This window comes from Polyodon spathula, chromosome 7, assembly GCF_017654505.1.
Source record: "Polyodon spathula isolate WHYD16114869_AA chromosome 7, ASM1765450v1, whole genome shotgun sequence".
Classification (NCBI taxonomy): domain Eukaryota; kingdom Metazoa; phylum Chordata; class Actinopteri; order Acipenseriformes; family Polyodontidae; genus Polyodon; species Polyodon spathula.
This window is the reverse complement of record NC_054540.1, coordinates 52,852,796-52,871,116: the sequence shown is the minus strand read 5'-3', so window position 1 is coordinate 52,871,116 and position 18,321 is coordinate 52,852,796. Positions and strand designations below refer to the sequence as shown.

At 38.7% G+C, this 18,321-nt stretch overlaps 2 protein-coding genes across 5 annotated transcripts; both read right to left on the bottom strand.

Annotated features, from left to right (window-relative positions):
* Positions 1–276: 276 nt before the first annotated feature.
* LOC121318787 lies at positions 277–5,723 on the bottom strand. Of its 2 annotated transcripts, XM_041255842.1 has the most exons (6): positions 5,550–5,723; positions 4,720–4,822; positions 2,785–2,926; positions 2,186–2,298; positions 1,908–2,085; positions 277–1,207 (listed from the first exon to the last, which is right to left on the bottom strand). In XM_041255842.1, exons 1-6 carry the CDS (start codon positions 5,656–5,658, stop codon positions 1,085–1,087), a joined length of 768 nt encoding a protein of 255 aa, XP_041111776.1. In that variant the 5' UTR covers positions 5,659–5,723; the 3' UTR covers positions 277–1,084. The 2 variants fall into 2 exon arrangements, with proteins under 2 accessions (XP_041111776.1, XP_041111777.1); XM_041255843.1 differs by lacking the exons at positions 4,720–4,822; positions 5,550–5,723 and adding an exon at positions 3,683–3,872.
* Positions 5,724–9,398: 3,675 nt separating this feature from the next.
* Positions 9,399–18,093, bottom strand: apool (apolipoprotein O-like). 3 transcript variants are annotated; one of them, XM_041255833.1, is made up of 9 exons: positions 17,998–18,093; positions 17,246–17,347; positions 14,295–14,414; positions 13,388–13,442; positions 13,199–13,297; positions 12,871–12,962; positions 12,525–12,635; positions 11,408–11,798; positions 9,399–11,089 (listed from the first exon to the last, which is right to left on the bottom strand). In XM_041255833.1, exons 1-9 carry the CDS (start codon positions 18,007–18,009, stop codon positions 10,992–10,994), a joined length of 1,080 nt encoding a protein of 359 aa, XP_041111767.1. In that variant the 5' UTR covers positions 18,010–18,093; the 3' UTR covers positions 9,399–10,991. The 3 variants fall into 3 exon arrangements, with proteins under 3 accessions (XP_041111767.1, XP_041111768.1, XP_041111769.1); XM_041255834.1 differs by having other exon boundaries at positions 11,408–11,471; XM_041255835.1 differs by lacking the exon at positions 12,525–12,635 and having other exon boundaries at positions 11,408–11,471.
* Between the last annotated feature and the right edge of the window lie 228 nt (positions 18,094–18,321).

Sequence of the window (18,321 nt, the reverse complement as noted above, 5' to 3'; positions counted from 1 at the left end):
AGGGAATGAATGTATCAAACACCACAGACTTGTTTCACAGATCCTGATGAACACAACTCTTGAAATACACTACAGTACCTTACCTTTGGTAACATTAGGGGATGTAAGGTAAACAAGTCTGTGAAACCAGCTGCAAAAAAACAGATTTACTAATCTGTTACTGAATTAAAACAGCTGTTCATACAGAAATAAAGTAAAACAAACAATGTACTCTCTTAAAATTTACTGAAGTTGAACCATTTGCAAAATAATTTAGTAAATTTTATTTTAGTATTACAACACATTCTGCCGTTGAAATTCCTGGTAAGGAAGCGTGATAGGCTGTGCCCAGCCCCTGACAGTTACATTTGCTTAATGAATCTGTTGCACATAGATTGCTGTATTGAGTTATTTATAATACTGACCCCTACAGATGAAATAAGGCAATGGGAAGCTTAAACCCTATTACTGCAACAAGCCACTAAAATAGGCCTGACTGTTCCATTCTTGTGTTTGAGAGTTAAAATGCTGACGCCTGCTTTTTCTAGAGATTGGTATCTTTGGATAGACCTAATTTAATCTTTAAGGACTGTAATATATTGTGCCATTTGAAACTTTATTGCTTTATTGTAAACAGAACTTTGAGCAGAAGATGACGTTAAACAAAATAACATGACAGTAAATTAAATCTTACTGTACATAGCTGTCAATATTACAATATTTAGTAAAACATGATGTATACTGTTTGTAACAGTGGGAAACAGTAATGAGATTATAGAATAGACTGTCAAATAAACATAATAGAAGCAATGTATTTGGTTGTTTTCTTGCCCCTCCTCCCTCCCTAGATTCCCTCTCGTTGTATGCCGAGTAGGTTGGCAGAGTTGTTGCCAAGAATTGAAGATGGCTCTTTGGGGAATGCCATAACAGCGTTCTGTAATCCTAGCTCATCTCAACATCCGCGTGTCAAGGAAATCAGACCTCATTCTTCTCCGCATCAGCCAGAGTATTTCATTAATCATTTGTTATACGTCACTTATTATTGAAGTTTGATTGCCAAGGTTGATGCACTCATGTTACAGATAGAAATGAATCGTTCTCTTTTTTACTGGTATGAGGGTCTTGCTGCTGTTTGCGCCCTCGGTAGCCACTGCTGGGACCTGTAGTCTGCTGGTGGGAGGCTAGCCATTCCGGATTCCAATTTGGGGAATATTGGCACTGCACCTTTCTAGAAATGAACACAGATGCAACCTTTGTTAGGGAGAAAAATTTAATTAACACTGTTCTCCTTCTTGAGTCAGTGGAATGGCTATTGTACTAGAATATACGATTCAGAATATATTTCCACTCTACTGCATCTTTATTGTAAAGCAATATCATGGGCAGGAGCAATTTTTTAGCTTTTGGAAGAAACAGAAAGTAACTCGTAACTGATTGTCATCTCAGCTCATTGAATTGAAAGGAAAGGCAAGTTCTGGATTTTAGAATCGTGTCACGTGTCAGCTTATAATATAAAGCACACAGACTTTAAATTGCCTGTTTCAACCACAGGGGTCAGAATTCTGTTCATAGAGGGCGCTACTGTAATGGGCACCTCAGTTCATTGAATTGAAAGGAAAGGACTGGATGCGAACCCCAAACTACATGGTTCAAAGATGAGTGCTGTACCGTTCTACTAAAGACCAAGCTCTGTAGTCAAGAGGTAAGTACGGGTCTTTTGCTGATATCAGTACTATTAACTCATCAGTCGCTTGGAGGAGCTCCCATACTCATGTGATTGTTCGCTCATCACGTGTCTGGTGTGACGAGGGCTTTGCTCTTTATTATATGAAAAATATATATAATTCCAAATGGCTGAACGGTTTGTGTTGTCTGTTGTATTAGGCACTTTGTGGATGTGTGGCAATGATGAATGGTGGCTCACTCACCGGTATTGGCCTCATGACAATGGAAGGCAGTGGCTGGATGTAATCATTGTCCCCTGAGTCCTCAGAATCAGCCTGGTAGGGGTTGCCTCTGGGAACCGGCTGGGGCGGGCGGCTTGAGTACTGCTTGCTGCTGGAGCGGCCCACACCAGGAGGCTGGCTGGACTGAGATGCCAGGAAGCTGAAACAGACAAACATGTAAATACAGACGGGTGCTGGTGATGCTGAAAAAAATGCTATTTTGATAAATAAATGAGTTTGGGATTATGAAACTCCTGTACCTGTGGGGCTTGCTGGGAGGGGTGGTCCGTGGGAGTCGATAGGGCCTGTTGTCCTGCATTTGCTGGGCTTGGGGGACTTGGTAGTTATCCAATGGCTGTGGACGCTGGATGTTCTAAATAGCAAAGAAAGAGAAACCACCAATTAGTGTCAGCAACCCTTTTAAAAGTGCAGCTTGGGATGTCTAAGGTAAAGACAACATTACTATAACTTTTATAAGATAGCTATTGAATCTGTAACTGGATATAAACCACTTTGTACAATTACTGAATACTGTAGATTTTATTGAATGCAGTTTTAATTTGTTTCATGTCTATATCAATGGTTATCCATGCTGGAGCCGTCACACAGGTTTGCCTTGCGAATCTGCCCAAGAACTCCACAGTAACCCTGCAGTTTCACAGCAATATTTATGGAATCATTTAAAGCAGGCGTAACGGGTATAATATGTAATGAACTCCTTTAGTACCCGAATGGAGGATTACTTGATCCACATAAACAATGTAGAGCATGCTTAAAGCAAAGACCTGGAAGATACAACAGGCTTTGTCCATCTGGCAGGCAGACAGGCAGCCAGTACCAGGTATTAGTCTGTCCTTACCATTCTCTGCGGTGGGTAATCTATGTGTTTATTGTATACATCTGACTCTGGCTCAGGTGTGAATATAGAGTTGTGGTACACATTATCTTGAGGAGTGTTCCTGCTTGTGGTATGGGCTTCCTGTCTCTTCTGACTTCTTTTCCTAAACACACACAAAAAAAATAATATTAATATAATGTTATAGGAAACTACGGCCAGGGACATAAGGTGTGTTCAAGTTGCTCACTGGCAGGATAAGGTTGTGTACAGTTGTTTAGACAAGAAGCAACATTTTAAAATCTATACATTCTTTTTCTGGTTATCAATGTAATGATCTAAATATATTTTTGGTTATACAGTACAGGTAAAGGTAGGGGACATGTAGTTTTTCTCAAATGCAGAGACCATTTATGTTATCTTCTGTTGCATAGTAGAGAGTGCAGCCACCACACCTTTTCGATTAAGAGCCACTGCCATAGAATATCAGCCATAGTGGTCGTTATCACATGATTTTAAATTGAAGCTTGGCTGGGGTTTGCCTTCCATTAACTACTCCCATCACCTCATTTCTGCCCCCCAACACGTACTGTAAATTGTGTACTGTGCTCTTCTGTACTTAACATTTCATCTAACATCTTGCTCCCCACCACTTGATGTTCTTCCATAGGAGGGGGGTGGGGAGGCTTTTCACTATCCCCACTTTTAGTCAGTCAAGTAGTACCTCAGCCAGCATTCAGCCATGAAAGGGTTAGACCAAGTCTCCCAGAGAAAGAGAATCAAGTGCAAGACAGTGTTCTGTGTTTCTTTTCTTTCTGGTAGTATAGGTGTGTTGAATTTTATTGGAGTAATAATACAAAATCTGAACCCATAAGATTATCAGCACTACGTAAGTCAGTTTGATTCACCCTCTATTACTCACCCTTCCTCCTCATCCGAAGGCTCCTTACAGTAGTTCTTCTTAAAGTAGTGCACGCATTGAAAGACAGTTCCAACACACAGCGCTAGAGCTATCCCTGGCAGCGTAGCAACTAGAATCAGGTTTGTCAAGCTCCACATCTGGTCACAGTTTTCCCCTATGTACCAGAAATCTTCACTACCTTCTTTGTAGTTTTTACATCTGAACAAAATGTATAATTAATACAGTCTCATTTGGGTTCTGGCAAGAAAACACTAACAGACAGCAGCACTAAACCCAACTGCGAATTAAGATATATATATATATATATATATATATATATATATATATATATATATATATATATATATATATATATATGTATATATAATTGACAGTTTGCCATCCATATTTTATGAAAACTATAACATACTTTTAATTTTGCACAACAATTAAGAATAAACTTTGAACAATAATGTAATTGCTCCTACCTATATGCCAAAATATCAAACGGTTATCACAGTTCTTATACTAGCCCAGCTGCCCTTGTTCTACCATTGCCTCTGAGAACACAACCATGACATTGCCAGTCCACTGCAGTGCCATTCAAGATCATTTGATAAGGGCTGTCTCCTCTGTCAGGGGATAGTTATTTGAAAGCAACTGCACTTGTTATGCAGATCTCATATGTGCAACATCTTTTCAATTTTAAAACATGATACCTGGCATAATACTAGGTTAGAGAAAACTCTGTTTGCTTGCATTGCTTTCAGGTAACCTTGCACTTCCTCGGCTATTCCACTAGGGAGTGAATTGTCCCCAACTGTTCAACCCCCTCTTTACTGTGATTACCCAACCAGCTGCTTCCCCTTAATGAGTGACATGCTTTGCAGCTAGTAACTTGTTTTAATCCCAAAGACAATGCTGCTAAAATAACATAGGGAGTGAAGAATTAGCAAACTAAATGAAAACACTGCATGACAGGTGTGATTTATACAATTATTTTATCATCTGCATCCACTTGAATCGTTGCAAATTGAAGACAAATCTCAAAACCTTACCTGCAATAGGGCTTTTTATTTCTACAGTAACAGTCACCATTAGAACAGTTAAAAGCTTGAGCTTTTTCACACAGTTCAAAATCAGGTTTGAATCCGCAAAATGCTAACAGAAAAAAAAAGAAAAAAGGGGGATAAACATTGGGCCAATGAACGTTGCTGTATCATGAAGCCCTATAACCCTCTATCGTTTTTGATACTGTCATCTCTAATGTACAGAAATCACTGTACATTGTTATTCGCTTCCTATTGGCTTCGGGAGCAGCAAAAATAAACAGAAAAACATGCAGTAACAAATACAGAAATTGTTAAAGTGTAACAGAAGACACAATCAATGTGAGTGATAATAAGTTAAAATATTCAAATTCAAGTCCACCAGTCAGCAATCGCCCCCCAGACAGCACTACTTCATAATCGTAACATTAACACCCATCCCTTCTATTCAGCTCAGAGTATACAATTGTGCCAAATCGTGCAGTGGTTTTGGATCACTAAAGTTTACTATGGACTAGACTCCATTTGTCTCAATCTACACTCTCAGCAGATTCCCTTTTTAGTGAGTTGCACTGATTTATTGTAGTAGAGGTCTGACAAGAAAGTTCGATGATGGTCAGCTTGACTTAGTTCTTTACAGTTTAACCAAAGAAAATTAATCTCTGAAAAAAAAAAAAGTTGGCTAGTAACAAGCGAAGAGAATCTTGTCAGATTATTTCCCCTGAAGTTCTTTGATTTTGTTTTGTTTTCTGGAATCTCTGGTGAAGATGCCCGAGTGCCCTGTATCACTCTAAGCAGTGGTTTGTTACAGGTGCAGTAAACGCTGAACTATTCCTTACGGTCTGGAGTGGTAGCAATGTTTGTGGCAGCTGTAGGAATAGTTTGCCCACTGGATGTCTGGCCAAAGTTTGCCATTAGGAGAAGTCCAAGCACAAGGTGTACATCCATTTCCAACAACGAAGCAAATCAAAACACCTCTGTATAGCACACCCACTGAACAAGAACTGTGGAAAACCAGGCTCTGCCTTATATTTATAACACCAGGGACAAAGATCACCTATTGGCATTTGAACAGCTGTGTCATGGTAATTATTAACTTCACCGTGTTTCGATTTATTTCACAGTCAAAATGCCCCATTTATTCTATTTTGTATTGCTTCCTTAAGCAAAACCCATATAACGCTACTATACTATTCTCCAAGAAGTATTAGAATGGGGGGTAGGGGTAATGTAACATGCCCCTCTGTTCTTGGGGTGTATATCTTGTTTAAAAGGATATCATGCCCCTTTCACAGGAGGTTAGGGAACTGAAGACCTTTCAGTTAAATGTGACAGGCTAGGGGGAGTTAGCAAGGCGGGGACTGTTTTGGTCTTTAATGGTAACAGCATAGCGGGGTGTGTTAAACATGAAATGACATAGATTTAAACAAAAATCAAGGTAAAAATGCAATGTTACTGTAATAACGGACTATGGGAAAACTGGACTGTTTGCAGCTAGATGTTTGCTTATGATAACCTTTGTACACAAGGATGTCATATTTTCTTATCTAAGCTAAAGTTGTATACAGACCTCCACTGTTTTATTTACATTTAAAGAACTCCCCTAAATTATCTCTATAACCCCAGGACTCACTAATATAATATAATAACGAATACCCCTCTCAACGTTTTATGAAGCGCATTCCTAATAGATTTCATAAGACAGCCTCTGAAAGCTAATTTCATGTGGTTGAGGAAATATTATCTTCAGCTGAGATGTAAGGAAAATACCAGTGTCTTCCTTTGGGGAAAACTTTAGAAACGTTGGCAAACAACATGAAATTGCAGGTTAAAGTGAAAAGATTAGCAGTTTAAGGTATATTGCTGTGGGATCACATTTTGCTAACTTTTTATGGGGTCCATACAATTATATACTCATATGAGTCAGCACTATTTTATCTGACTCATCCCATGACCAGCTCTTCTGGCAGATAAATAAGTGTTTTATGAAACACCCACTAGCTTGTGTAGCTGATCCAGAAAAAACAAAAAACAAAACGTAATATCGAACACCATCACACTAGAAATAGGGCAGCACAGTGGTTAGCGCTGCTGCCTCACAGCACCAGGGTCCTGGGTACAATTCTGGCTCACTGTGACCCTCTGAAGGATTAAGCAGTTAATGGTAATGGATGGATAATATCAGAAATATGACATTATTTGCATTTAATATATTGAATTAATTTGTGTATATTAAGGAGTGATAATGAGGTTTGGAATCCCAGTGTAATAGTTATAGACTCATAGCAGCTTTGTAAACCAGAGCTTTGAAGCAGCCTTTCCTTAACCCAAATACTTCCTAAAAGTTTTGTGAATAGAGCCCCTAAATTTACATGAGTTAACTGTGTGGTTCTTTACCCCTCACATAACAGGGATAAACTACAAACTGCAGTAAATACACCTCATTTCAAATATTCCAAAATATGACAGTACCACAAAGCCAGTAGAAAGTTTAATTAACAGGAATGCTAAAAAAAAAAAAATGTGGACAATGATTCATCTGACCTAAATTATTAAAATCACCCAAACAGTGATCTTACATATGTGTTTTATTTTTTGTAGTTTTGGTTCTGGGTTTTATTGCTTCTATATTGAGTTATAATCAATCACATTCACATCACTTTGGGATGGTTTGGGCTTGCCAAGATAACAACGTGACCACTCTGGCAGTCTGATCTATTCTGTAGATTCTGTAATTAAAACAGGTGGGGCTGGCAGAATTGAAAGAACAAGCGCAAAGCAAGTTCAAAGGCAGGTAATGGGGGATTTAGAGTAACAGGAGCAACAGAACCAATCAAAAGGAATATAATCACAGTATATATAAGTCAAATCTAAAGCAACTGATGCTACTTAAGTAATTAAATATCACAAACCTACATTAATTGTTTTGATGCATTGACACACCTGTTTTACTGTATGACCAGTAGACTTTGAATCAGTTGATAATACACATATTACAATATAAGAGATAACAATACATGCTATTGCTGAATAATTTGGGAGTGGTACATTGTTGATAACCTTAACAAGAAGATAAAACAAACTCACAACAGCCTTGACGTCAACTGGAGATGAATCTATTCCTAAATACAATTTCTCTTGCTGCAACTATATGGAGACAACTGTGTCTTTTCATTTACCCCATCACAGAAAAGTGTTGTGAAAAAAAGTTCAGCTTATTGCACAATAGATTAGTGTCTACCTGATGCAGTATTTCACAAGGCGGCCTCTTAATTACTGGTTTATCAACACTAGTGATCCACAACATACTGTACAACTGTATTAAAAGGCTGAACTTATACAGCTTAAAACTATCTTTATGGAAAGGAGACATGCTGGCAACGTACATGATAAGAAATGCTATACCTGAGGACAGTCCTGACATCACAAGGCTCATTAAAGTTCGCACTCTTTTTATAGCTTGTCATAATTTATGCAGCCCTTTAACTCGACACAATGCATTTGTGTCTTGAACAACAACAATAAGTACAAGTTAAAAAAAGTTAAATGATACAAAAGTTATTATTTAACTTAGTTAAAAAATAAGTTCCAGGTCTTAAAAATGATGGTCTTTAAACCGCTGCCCTTAAAATCAACTGTGTGTTAGTTTATTGGTTCCTTGGAAGCCATACTGATCCATGTTACAAAATGCTAGTTATTACATCAATAATTACAAAAATATACTTAATCTTATATTTTGACAACCCCCCCCCCCCCAAAAAAAAAGGATGAATTACTATGTAGCACCAAATACAAAATCTTTGAATACTATGTAATTTATGGATTAATTTTAATTGTATTTTTTTTTTCATTTTCCAGGAGTTGCCAACTTATGAACACATGCCCTTGCGGGTGAAACTGACTGAGAAGGGTAAATGATGAAAAGCATGTCTACATTACAGACAGCTGTTTAATTGTGATGTACCATACAGTGCATAATCTGCTGCTTAGAACACAGGTGGTCAGATATTCATTAGGCATTATTGTGTGATTACAACACAACGTTTGCCAAGTCTAACAGATCCCTTGTGGCTTTATGTGCTGTCTTGTCTGTGTGTAAAGCAAAATGCAGCAGTTTGCCAATTCTGTGCCGCACCAGCTACACACAATTAGAACTCACCATGCCAGAAAAATGTATATTTCAAATGAATGTTATGCAAAGGACTTTGACATGTCTCATTTCAACCATCCTAAGTGGTTATGCACTGTGCTGCTCCAATACTTACTAATATATAACTTATAGTTATTACCAATGTTCTCAAAATCTGCCTTTACCTGCTGGCTTTGAGCTTGTTCTGTGGCTACCGACCTTGCTCATAGAAAATACATTCAATTTATGTTTGATGTTACTTTTTTTAAAATGCACCTTGAGAACAGCAGAGCACTGTATGAAACACACCGTAAACCTCTTTGCGATGGGTCTAATTCAAGGTTGTCTCTCAATTCTATACTGCTGTCTTCTTCCAGGTCAGTGTCCTGGGCTTTGCCATGTACTATTCACCTACAGCATCTGGATTGGCAAACTGTACCTGGAAGACTTCTATGTGATGCAATCCTACAGAGGTAATGTGATATATCATCACCCAAACACAACCATAAAGTCTGAATACTGCTCAAGAAATTTGCATTAAATTATTACTTCATCAGGCTCAATTTTATATAAGGTTTATTGAGGTATCTGGATACAATTGAGTTATTATATGCAATGACATTCATTCACCAAAGAATTTTACAAAATATAATAAAAACAAAATCAATGACAGCCCATATGATGTTGTATTGCATTATCAGCGTTTTTGCCAACATTAAAAACACTTAAACAGTGCTAGTCTCTTAAATGGAAATCAGTATACCATCTCTGTTACACTGAGCATTATACTAAAATTGATATTCAGCCAGCGTTTGCTATTAACTTAAGAGATAATCTCAAATCAATACTAGTTATAACTAGTTCACTAACGAAACACTGAATTTGTTTGTTAAAATCATGACACTGATGCACGCATACTCTCCATTTTCTTCCAAGTTTAGGAATAGGATTTGAAATTTGAAAGACCCATAGTCAGTGATTTTATTGTAACTCAGAAACACGAAGCAGAGGATGTTTTGTCTGTCTGTAGCGTGCCTCCCCCTGGAGTAAGCATATTTTTCACTTCTTGATGGTAGAGTGAAACAGGCCCTCAGTGGAGTATTAGCAGCTCTGCGTGCCATTAACCTCCCCGAGTATCAGGGCTGCCAGCTCTTCTGATTGAACAGGGACTGCACCTACCATCTGGCAGGCAACGAGTGAGGGGCTTCCATCACGTTCCTTGGTGGGGAGTTTTTATTAGCGATCCATTTAACTTTTCACGCACTCGCCACTGTCGACTCTAAATCCCCCAGTGCATAGGGAAGATCTCCTACCAACTATTTATCTTTAGTGTATGGCTTGTGATTGTGAAGCAAAAACTAAAGTTTCTCAAGACTTTGTACTTAATATTTGGAGCAGGAAGAGCAGAAAATAATCTCAGTTTAAGATTATCGTGAAGAACTGCTGTGCCATTCAAACATCCCCATTCAAACATTACTGGTACACCATATTTTTGAGTAAATTACTTTCATTACAGTTCAAAAACTTGTTATAAATGTTGTGTATAGATGGCTCTGGTTCTAAGGTTGCGTGACTGGGGTGCAATGCATGAGTTATACCAATAATCTCCACTTGCGAGTCTAATTAATATCTACGTAACAGTACCGTACAAAGACCTCTGCATTTTAGTGTACAGATATGAATATGAACTACTTAAGATTTTTTTGGTATAAAATAACACCAACTAGCAGTGAAATCATTAGATTTGTTTTATTTCAATAATTAGAGAAATGTTTTGTAGACCTACAGGGTGATTTTTTTAAAACATCACACTGGAACCAATTTGAACCCCTGCTCCAACCCACATTGCTGAACCCCTGCTCCAACCCCACCTTTTTTGTTTTATTTGACAGTCTCTGCAGATTACAGCAATTTAAATCTTTGAAGCGCAGCTCTTTGTGTGATGCCTTGGTTTAAAATGAGCTCTAGTCCAAGAAAAATGACCAAATATCTTACAAATATTCAAGATATAAATCTAATCTAATGGGGGGGGGGGAATCTGGGGGATCTTAGTCTTAAAGCAGAAGATTTAGTTCCAGTAGGCTAATCAAGAAGTGCAGACAGGGCAAGTGCTTTTGGTGACATTTAACCTGTCTTGTACGGTCTGCTGGCTTCAGCTTCGGGTGCTGTACATATCAGAATCTTCTGGGTTTGACTGCCCGTGGTCCAGTAAGCGGGGGTCAGGGCTGAACCTGGGCTTCTCTGAAAGATCTGAAAAAGGCAGGAGAGTCAAGTACAAGTTCAAAGCCTGCAACAGTCATAACAATCAATCAACCCGGTTCTTGCAAGTGGAAATCACTCAGCTATCGTTATTTTGCAACATAGGTTTGCAGAGGTAAAAACTACTAGAAAATCACAAGTTTATGATGAAGATAAAACATGTCTAGGTCTACTTGTCTGTCTTAGTTGAAAGTGTCTGAAGTTATGTAAAAAAATAAATTATATATATCAGGATATATGCTTCTAACGTGTTACCAAGTATTACGATTTCAGTATCTCTGTGTTTTCAGTATAAGATTAGCAGTGTACCTGTAGGTGTCTCAGAGCTGGGAGAGACTGGTATGCTGGGCTCCGATACGGCTTCCAGCTCTTTCTGTGGAGACAGTGATTCATGTGATTTAGTGGTGTCTGGCTGTTCAGCCTCGGAAGGGGATGAAGACTCTGTTGGTGCAGGTAGTTCAGCAGGAGAGGAAGGATCAGGCACAGCGTTGAGGACAGAAGCAGGTACAGGCTCGGAAGCAGGTAAGTTGTCTTGTGGAGGTGCCTCCTCTGCTGAAAGTACTTCAGTCTCAATGGTATGATCTGGCACAGCCTCAGGAACATCTGGGACTATATCTGGCATGGGAACAGCATTGACCTCTGGGGTGTCTAAGCTTTTAACTACATCAGGGTTGGGCACTTTCACAGGTACTGAAGCAGACTGCAGTAGAAATACAGGAACACAGTTAACACACTTTACTAAAGGATGCCTGAAAGTTGCAGGATAAAATCTAACACCAAGCTATTAGTGTATGCATGTGTTTGTAAGTGTGCTTGTAAAGTCTGTATGTGTGTATAGGTGTGTGCCCACTGTCAAACATGTGACTAACTTTCCTTAAATAGATGCCTTTTTTTTTCTTTAATAAGCTTATCACACCACACAGGGATTTAGAATTCAGTAAATAATATTAATTAAAATAATACTAATAATAACAATTATAATTATACAACTAATACATTAAATAAAGCATTTAATTGCAAAACCAAGAAACCAAGTAGGAAGAGCTGCATTGAAACATACATGTCAAATTTAAATACATTATTTAAATTGTAAATCCTTACTTGGGGCAGTTTGCATTGTAAATATAACTGACAAAACTCCATAGAACGAAAAAGTCCAGTTACAGTTCTCCAACTTGTTGTGACTTCCATCCTATCCCAGTGAGGTTTTTATAGCCATCTTGTCAGATGTGAGCGATACTAACAAGATTGCAAACTTCTGGTAAAGCATAACAGAAAGTACTGTAGTTTTACCCAGCAGTAGCTCATATACTTTTTTCTTTTTAAAAGCCATACTATTGCATAACCTTCTAAGCAGGTGACATAATTTATATTGCAGTAACAAAATACTCAACAGTAAAACAGACTAGTCAAAATAAAAGAATACCTCATGATTGTGTAGCTTGGCGTGGGCTTCTTCAGCAGGACTTGGTTTCCAAAGTGAACTGATTGTGCCACTGGCCCAGTGACTGGCAACATAAACCTTCTTCCCACTGACCTATCAAATTTCAAAACAATTCAAAGTAACGCACTACCTCTGCATACCATTCATGGGACTGAGAGACCTGATCTCTCTCCATAGATGTATCGTTCTGAAACTACTATGGCAATAAACATTGTATTGACGTGAATGGAGTTTCTATATTACTCAAAAATAATACGGATGGAGCTCTGGAAGTCAATGAAGAAGAAAAAGTGAAGAACTTCAGCCCACTTCAGAATATGCATGTTACCTTGACAGCTGCCACGGCCTGTGCTGGGTAACAAACAGATGTTCCGACAGCTGCAAGACCCAATGGAAACATAACCTTCTTAAACCGGGAGCCTGAGTGGTCAAACAGAGAGAAAAGAAAAATACATGCCGAGATCTTTCTTGTAACTTTCCTTTGCATTCTGTGTGACGTATAAGCATCGTTGCAATTCACTGTGCGTAAAGGTGCCAGCAAAGTTTTTCTCACTTTTCTACAACTGAGAATGCCACTGTATATTAGTGTATTTGTCTGATTTATCATTTACTAACTTTGTGTCCAGGATTTAACAGCCTGGGGACAACCCAATTACCATTCCTTGCTAGGATCAGGCCAGCCAATCCAGACACTGCAATCACACTGACTCTGGGTAGAAAGCCAGGAGGTGGGTCCTTCAGGTATATGTAGGTATCTAAAGTAAAAAATACAAACAACAACATTACATGGCAGCACCAGACTTCATCAAGAATAAAGCAAGCCCTGAAAATGATTAGTTTTTTACCTTGTCCAAAATGGACAGCATTCATGGCTCCATTTCTGACAGATGTATAGGCACCCTAGTGAAACAAAGAAGTTAGATATAATGTAACACAGCACAACAGTAAAATGTATATTTAATTTAAAAGAAATGTTTTAATGCTGCGCTGTTTTCCAGGTGTCCTACGTGGTATGAGTTGTGATTGTCAAGTAACCACTGCTTAAAATAGCATTGTAACCTTTGTTGGAAGACAGAGGCCAAGGGCACAAAGAGAGAATTATTCTCACTGTCTAGGATTAGACTTGACTTGTTTTGCTTAAAGGGGAAATTGTGATGAGCAGCCTTATGTACTTCTTTAATCTTCATTGTGAATATTGTACCAACCATTCTCACTGCAGAGACCTCAATCAGCATGCTTGCAGAGGGAGGGGAGGTCAATCGACCAGAAATGGGTTTGGAAAGCTTCAGAGTGACAGAGGTACTTTATAAACAAAACCGACACAGTGCTAATTTGCCTGGTCTCTGCGGTATATTAACAATACAGAAAGCTGGGTTACCAAAAAGTTACCAAGAGTGTGTTAAAACTGTCATGGTTCATGTTAATTTCCTGCAGTGACGTATAATTATGAGACTTCAACAAATCGCACCAGCTCTGGAATGGAATATCTGCATATTATTCATTATTTTGTTCTCCAGCTGGGTGATTCAAGGGCCGCAGGTCAAATAAATGTCCAAATTAATTAAATAGTGGTAGCTTAGCACTATTTTTTGAGATGTGCCCCTCTTCCAGGACTCAAGTTTCTGACAATAGAGGAGCAGAACTTTTACCAAAATTGAAGGGTCACAAAAACAGGTGCACAAGAACATGTCCCAGAAGTTAGATGCTGGTAACACTTGAATGGTCTCTTCCGAAGGAATGCGTTTTTCATACCTTCACCCTCTGGACAAAGGGGTGCACCGTCTCCCTCACCACTGAAAAACCTCCCTGCAGACGACCCGGCTGCTCATCCACATATTTCAGCTTCGAGGTCGGAGGGGAGTAAATGGAGAGCTGGAGATGGGAAGGAAAATGTGGCGTGAGCAGCTCGTTTTTCTATTCCTATATTCTTTTACGGATGACTTTAGATTTGCGATTGCAATGTTATGAACAGAGTGCGCAGGAGCCTAGTTCACGCAAACATTCTTCATATGTTTTAATTTAAAAGATGGGTGAGATGCAATCGTTTATTCTAAGTAGGGGCTGGGGTCCCCAGCTTCTACTCATTTGTTACAAACAAAAACTAGGAGCACCTGAACTCAAACCAGGATGTTTAATTTTGCAAACATGTAGCTGTATTTTCTTTGGCTAGATTTGCTTCATCATGGCCGTAAACAAACAGCTTAAACACCTCCTGGCTACGTGATGATGCACTACCTTTGTAGCCAGCTTGGCTACATCAAGTATGAGATACAAAACCTGACTAGATAGCCACGTCTAGCCGCTTGGGCGAGCAGTGCAAACACCCTGTTTTGTTGCCTTGGGCAGCCACAGCCAGGAGCACCAGGTAGTGGAAACGGGGCATTAGCATCACCAAGAAGAGTTCAGAGAAGGAAAGCAAGAGTCACATAACCCATGTCCTGCCCCTTCTGATTTGTTCTTCTTGGAAGTGATCTGAGCACAGTCCTGATTTCACTTTACACACTAGTTTCCTTCTGTTGTTCAAAGACCACAAAACCTCTTTAACCCTAATTTGAAGGGGGGTTTGTTGGTCTAATGCTTTAAAAAGCAAGTCGATTCAATTATTATTTTTTTAAATTACGTTTACAATCATTCTGGGTGGTCCTTATTTCCTTTTTCTGTTGTATTTATTTATTATTATTATTATTATTATTATTTGTTTTTTTTAAATAGGTCTATGTTAAGTCGATTTCATCCAAGTCCAGGGGGTGTTCTTCAGTTCAGAGGTTACATATGTCTATGGTAAGCAACTAGAACTGAAGAGCAAGTCCTGAATTCACAGGCAAAGCCGCAGCACCTTAAAAAATAAGACAAAAACACAACTTTTGAGAAAATGCAAGAATGATTGCAAATACCTTGAACATATACAGTACCAGTCAAAAGTTTGAGTACACTTGCTGGAAACTAGTTTTTTTTCATAATTGACAATGTTTTACATTGTATACATTTCTGTAAATACTTAAATGAACACACGTTACAATATACAAAACAAAACATAAGTAGTATCAAAGTAACGTTCAAGGAAATTGAAAATTGTATCTAAATCTTGGATTCCTCAAAATAGCCACCCTTTGCCTTAATAACAGCCTTACAAACTACGAGACATTCGGTTTACAAGTTTAAGCAGGAAATCACCAGACATGTCTTCCCAGCTCTTCTGCAGCAATTCCCAGAGATGTAGGGGACTTGTGGGTAGCTTTGCTTTGACTCTTCTGTCCAGTTCATCCCATACAAGTTCTATGGGATTGAGTTCTGGAGACTGGGCAGGCCAGGTCATTAGATTGAGTTTGTCCTTCACTTTCCTTCTTCGCCAGACAGTTCTTGCACAACTTTGAGGTGTGTTTCGGGTCATTATCTTGCAGAAGAATGAAGGACTGCCCAACTAGCTGTAATCCTGATGGAATGGCATGCCTCTGAAGTATGCTATGATAGCCATGCTGGTTGAGCTTGCCATGGACTTGGTAAAGATCACCAACTCTGTCACCAGCAAAGCAACCCCAGACCATGACACTGCCTCCTCCATGCTTGACAGTGGGAACCACACATGCAAAACTCATGCGCTCACCCTCTCTGTGTCTTACAAATACTCAGCAGTTGGACCCAAATATTTCAAAGTTTGACTCATCAGTCCATAAGACCGACTTCCACTTCTCAAACGTCCAGTTTCTGTGTTTTTTGGCCCAGACAAGTCTCTTCCTCTTATTGTGCACTCTTAACAATGGTTTCTTTGCAGCAATTCTTCCAGTTAGGCCAGCTTCATGCACTCTCCTCTGAACAGTTGATGTTGAAAAATCTCAACTTCTAGTAGCATTAGCTTAGCTTGTATTTCAGGGGCAGTTAATTGCCGGTTTCGTAGACTTGTGACTCGAATGAACTTGTTCTCTGATTCTGAGGTCACCCTTGGCCTGCCTGACCTTGTTCGATCCTCATGAGTGCCAGTTTCTTCAAATCGTTTGATGGTCTTGGCCACAGCAGTTACAGACACTTGCAAAGTTCTTGCGATTTGTCTTAAAGATTGACCTTCATTTCTTAAAGTAATTACAGACTGTCTTTTTTCTTTGCTTAACTGAGCGTATTTTGCCGTTTTCTGCTCCCTTACATTCAGGAATGACAAACTTGTCCCTGTGCTACCTATATTTATAGTAATCATGGACCCTCACCTGTTAACAATAATTGGTGACAAAAGGTTAATTAGGTAACATGCTAGTTAACTCAGAGAACATCTAACAAGTATAAACAAGGTATAAACCTTTATACTTAGGCCAGTGTTCTAACACCGTGTTATACACATTTCAGACTTTTAACTGACTTGAGCTTCAGTCTGAAATCCCCTTGCTTTGGGTGACCATTTCATTGAAACTGACAAGATTTACATTTTCATTAAAAAATGTAATTTTTTAATGCAATTCACTTATGATTATCAGCTTATATAAGTACACGTATCATATAATGAAACATTAAGTGTTTATAGACAAGTTTATACAGTTAAAAGCATAGATAATCATGAAAAACCTGGTTTCAAGCAGGTGTACTCAAACTTTTGACTGGTACTGTATGTGTATACATTTCATAGGTTTATACAAATCAATAATATGGGTCATAGCAGGCTTTGCGACCGATTCCCTCTGTCAGCGTTTTAATGAACAGCTGTACTCCACCCTTACCTGTTGAGGTGTGATGCTCCCACTGTGCTTTCCCTCCTTCACCGCATACACACGAAAGGATGCTAACCCCAGCACTGCTGGGACTGCTGCCAGCTTCACAGCCTACAACAGACCAAATATATATAAGTATGATACATGCGATATTTGTGCACAGGCTCATTTATATTTTTTTCCACTCCATGATAAACCTTTTATCCATACATCTGCTTAATGTCACTTTATTTACAGCTTCACATGACGGCATGTGCATGGGTTCATCATACGTATTAACCCTAAATACAATAACCCTGCTGCTTATTTTCTGTATACATCTCCTGATTTGTAAATGAGTAACAGGTTGAGCTTGTCAGTGTGAATTCACTAAATAAAATCGAGTTAATAATAATAACGCCCAGTACACAAAATGTTTCGTTATGAGGGGTGCTGTAGACGTTTGTCAAACTGACAATATCTATGATAACGTGACGTCCTGCTCAGAATATAAATAAACGCTTACACACGTTTCAAACACACACACATAACAGTAAGAGTTTATGTGATTTGGTTTTTCTTGGATGAACTCGTGCACAATGAGATAAACAGTCATGCGTTCATGAACTCGCCGTCTGCCTTGATTTTTTTTAATGCAATATACTGAATACATTTATTTCAGCTTCCATGATGGTAATATTTAATTTAACGGAATAAGTTAATTTAGTTGAGTAAACTAAATTAAGTCACAGTTAAAAACAAACTGATAATTTGTCACTCACCTTGGCATACATGGTCAGTCCTCCCCACTCCAACGTCAGAGTCACGACTACCGGCCGACGCGAAGGACAAAATTCTTACAGGGCTAAAATGTACCGACATGTAGAAACTGGCTTTGATGTATTAGCTTATTCCTGTTCACTCTTATGTTAAAAACAAAATTAAACCATTTCATTTTAATTTTGCATTTCATGTAGCTGAGAAGCGCGCAACGGCCAAATACAATTTGAAATGGCCTTTAGTGCAATCCTTTCTGTTATTATTTTTATTGTTATTTTCACCCACTAGGTGGCAATAAAGTAACAGGAAATGGCAATTCTTCCAGC

Coding starts and splice junctions, on each gene's coding strand:
- LOC121318787 (XM_041255842.1), bottom strand. CDS start 5,658: ATGGATGTACACCTTGTGCTTGGACTTCTCCTAATGGCAAACTTTGGC. Junction 2,299..2,784: donor ATTACCCACCGCAGAGAATG/GTAAGGACAGAC, acceptor TTTGCTATTTAG/AACATCCAGCGTCCACAGCC. Junction 1,208..1,907: donor TTGTCATGAGGCCAATACCG/GTGAGTGAGCCA, acceptor GTTCATTTCTAG/AAAGGTGCAGTGCCAATATT.
- apool (XM_041255833.1), bottom strand. Junction 13,298..13,387: donor TGCTGTCCATTTTGGACAAG/GTAAAAAACTAA, acceptor TTTTTACTTTAG/ATACCTACATATACCTGAAG. Junction 12,963..13,198: donor CCTGATCCTAGCAAGGAATG/GTAATTGGGTTG, acceptor TTGACCACTCAG/GCTCCCGGTTTAAGAAGGTT.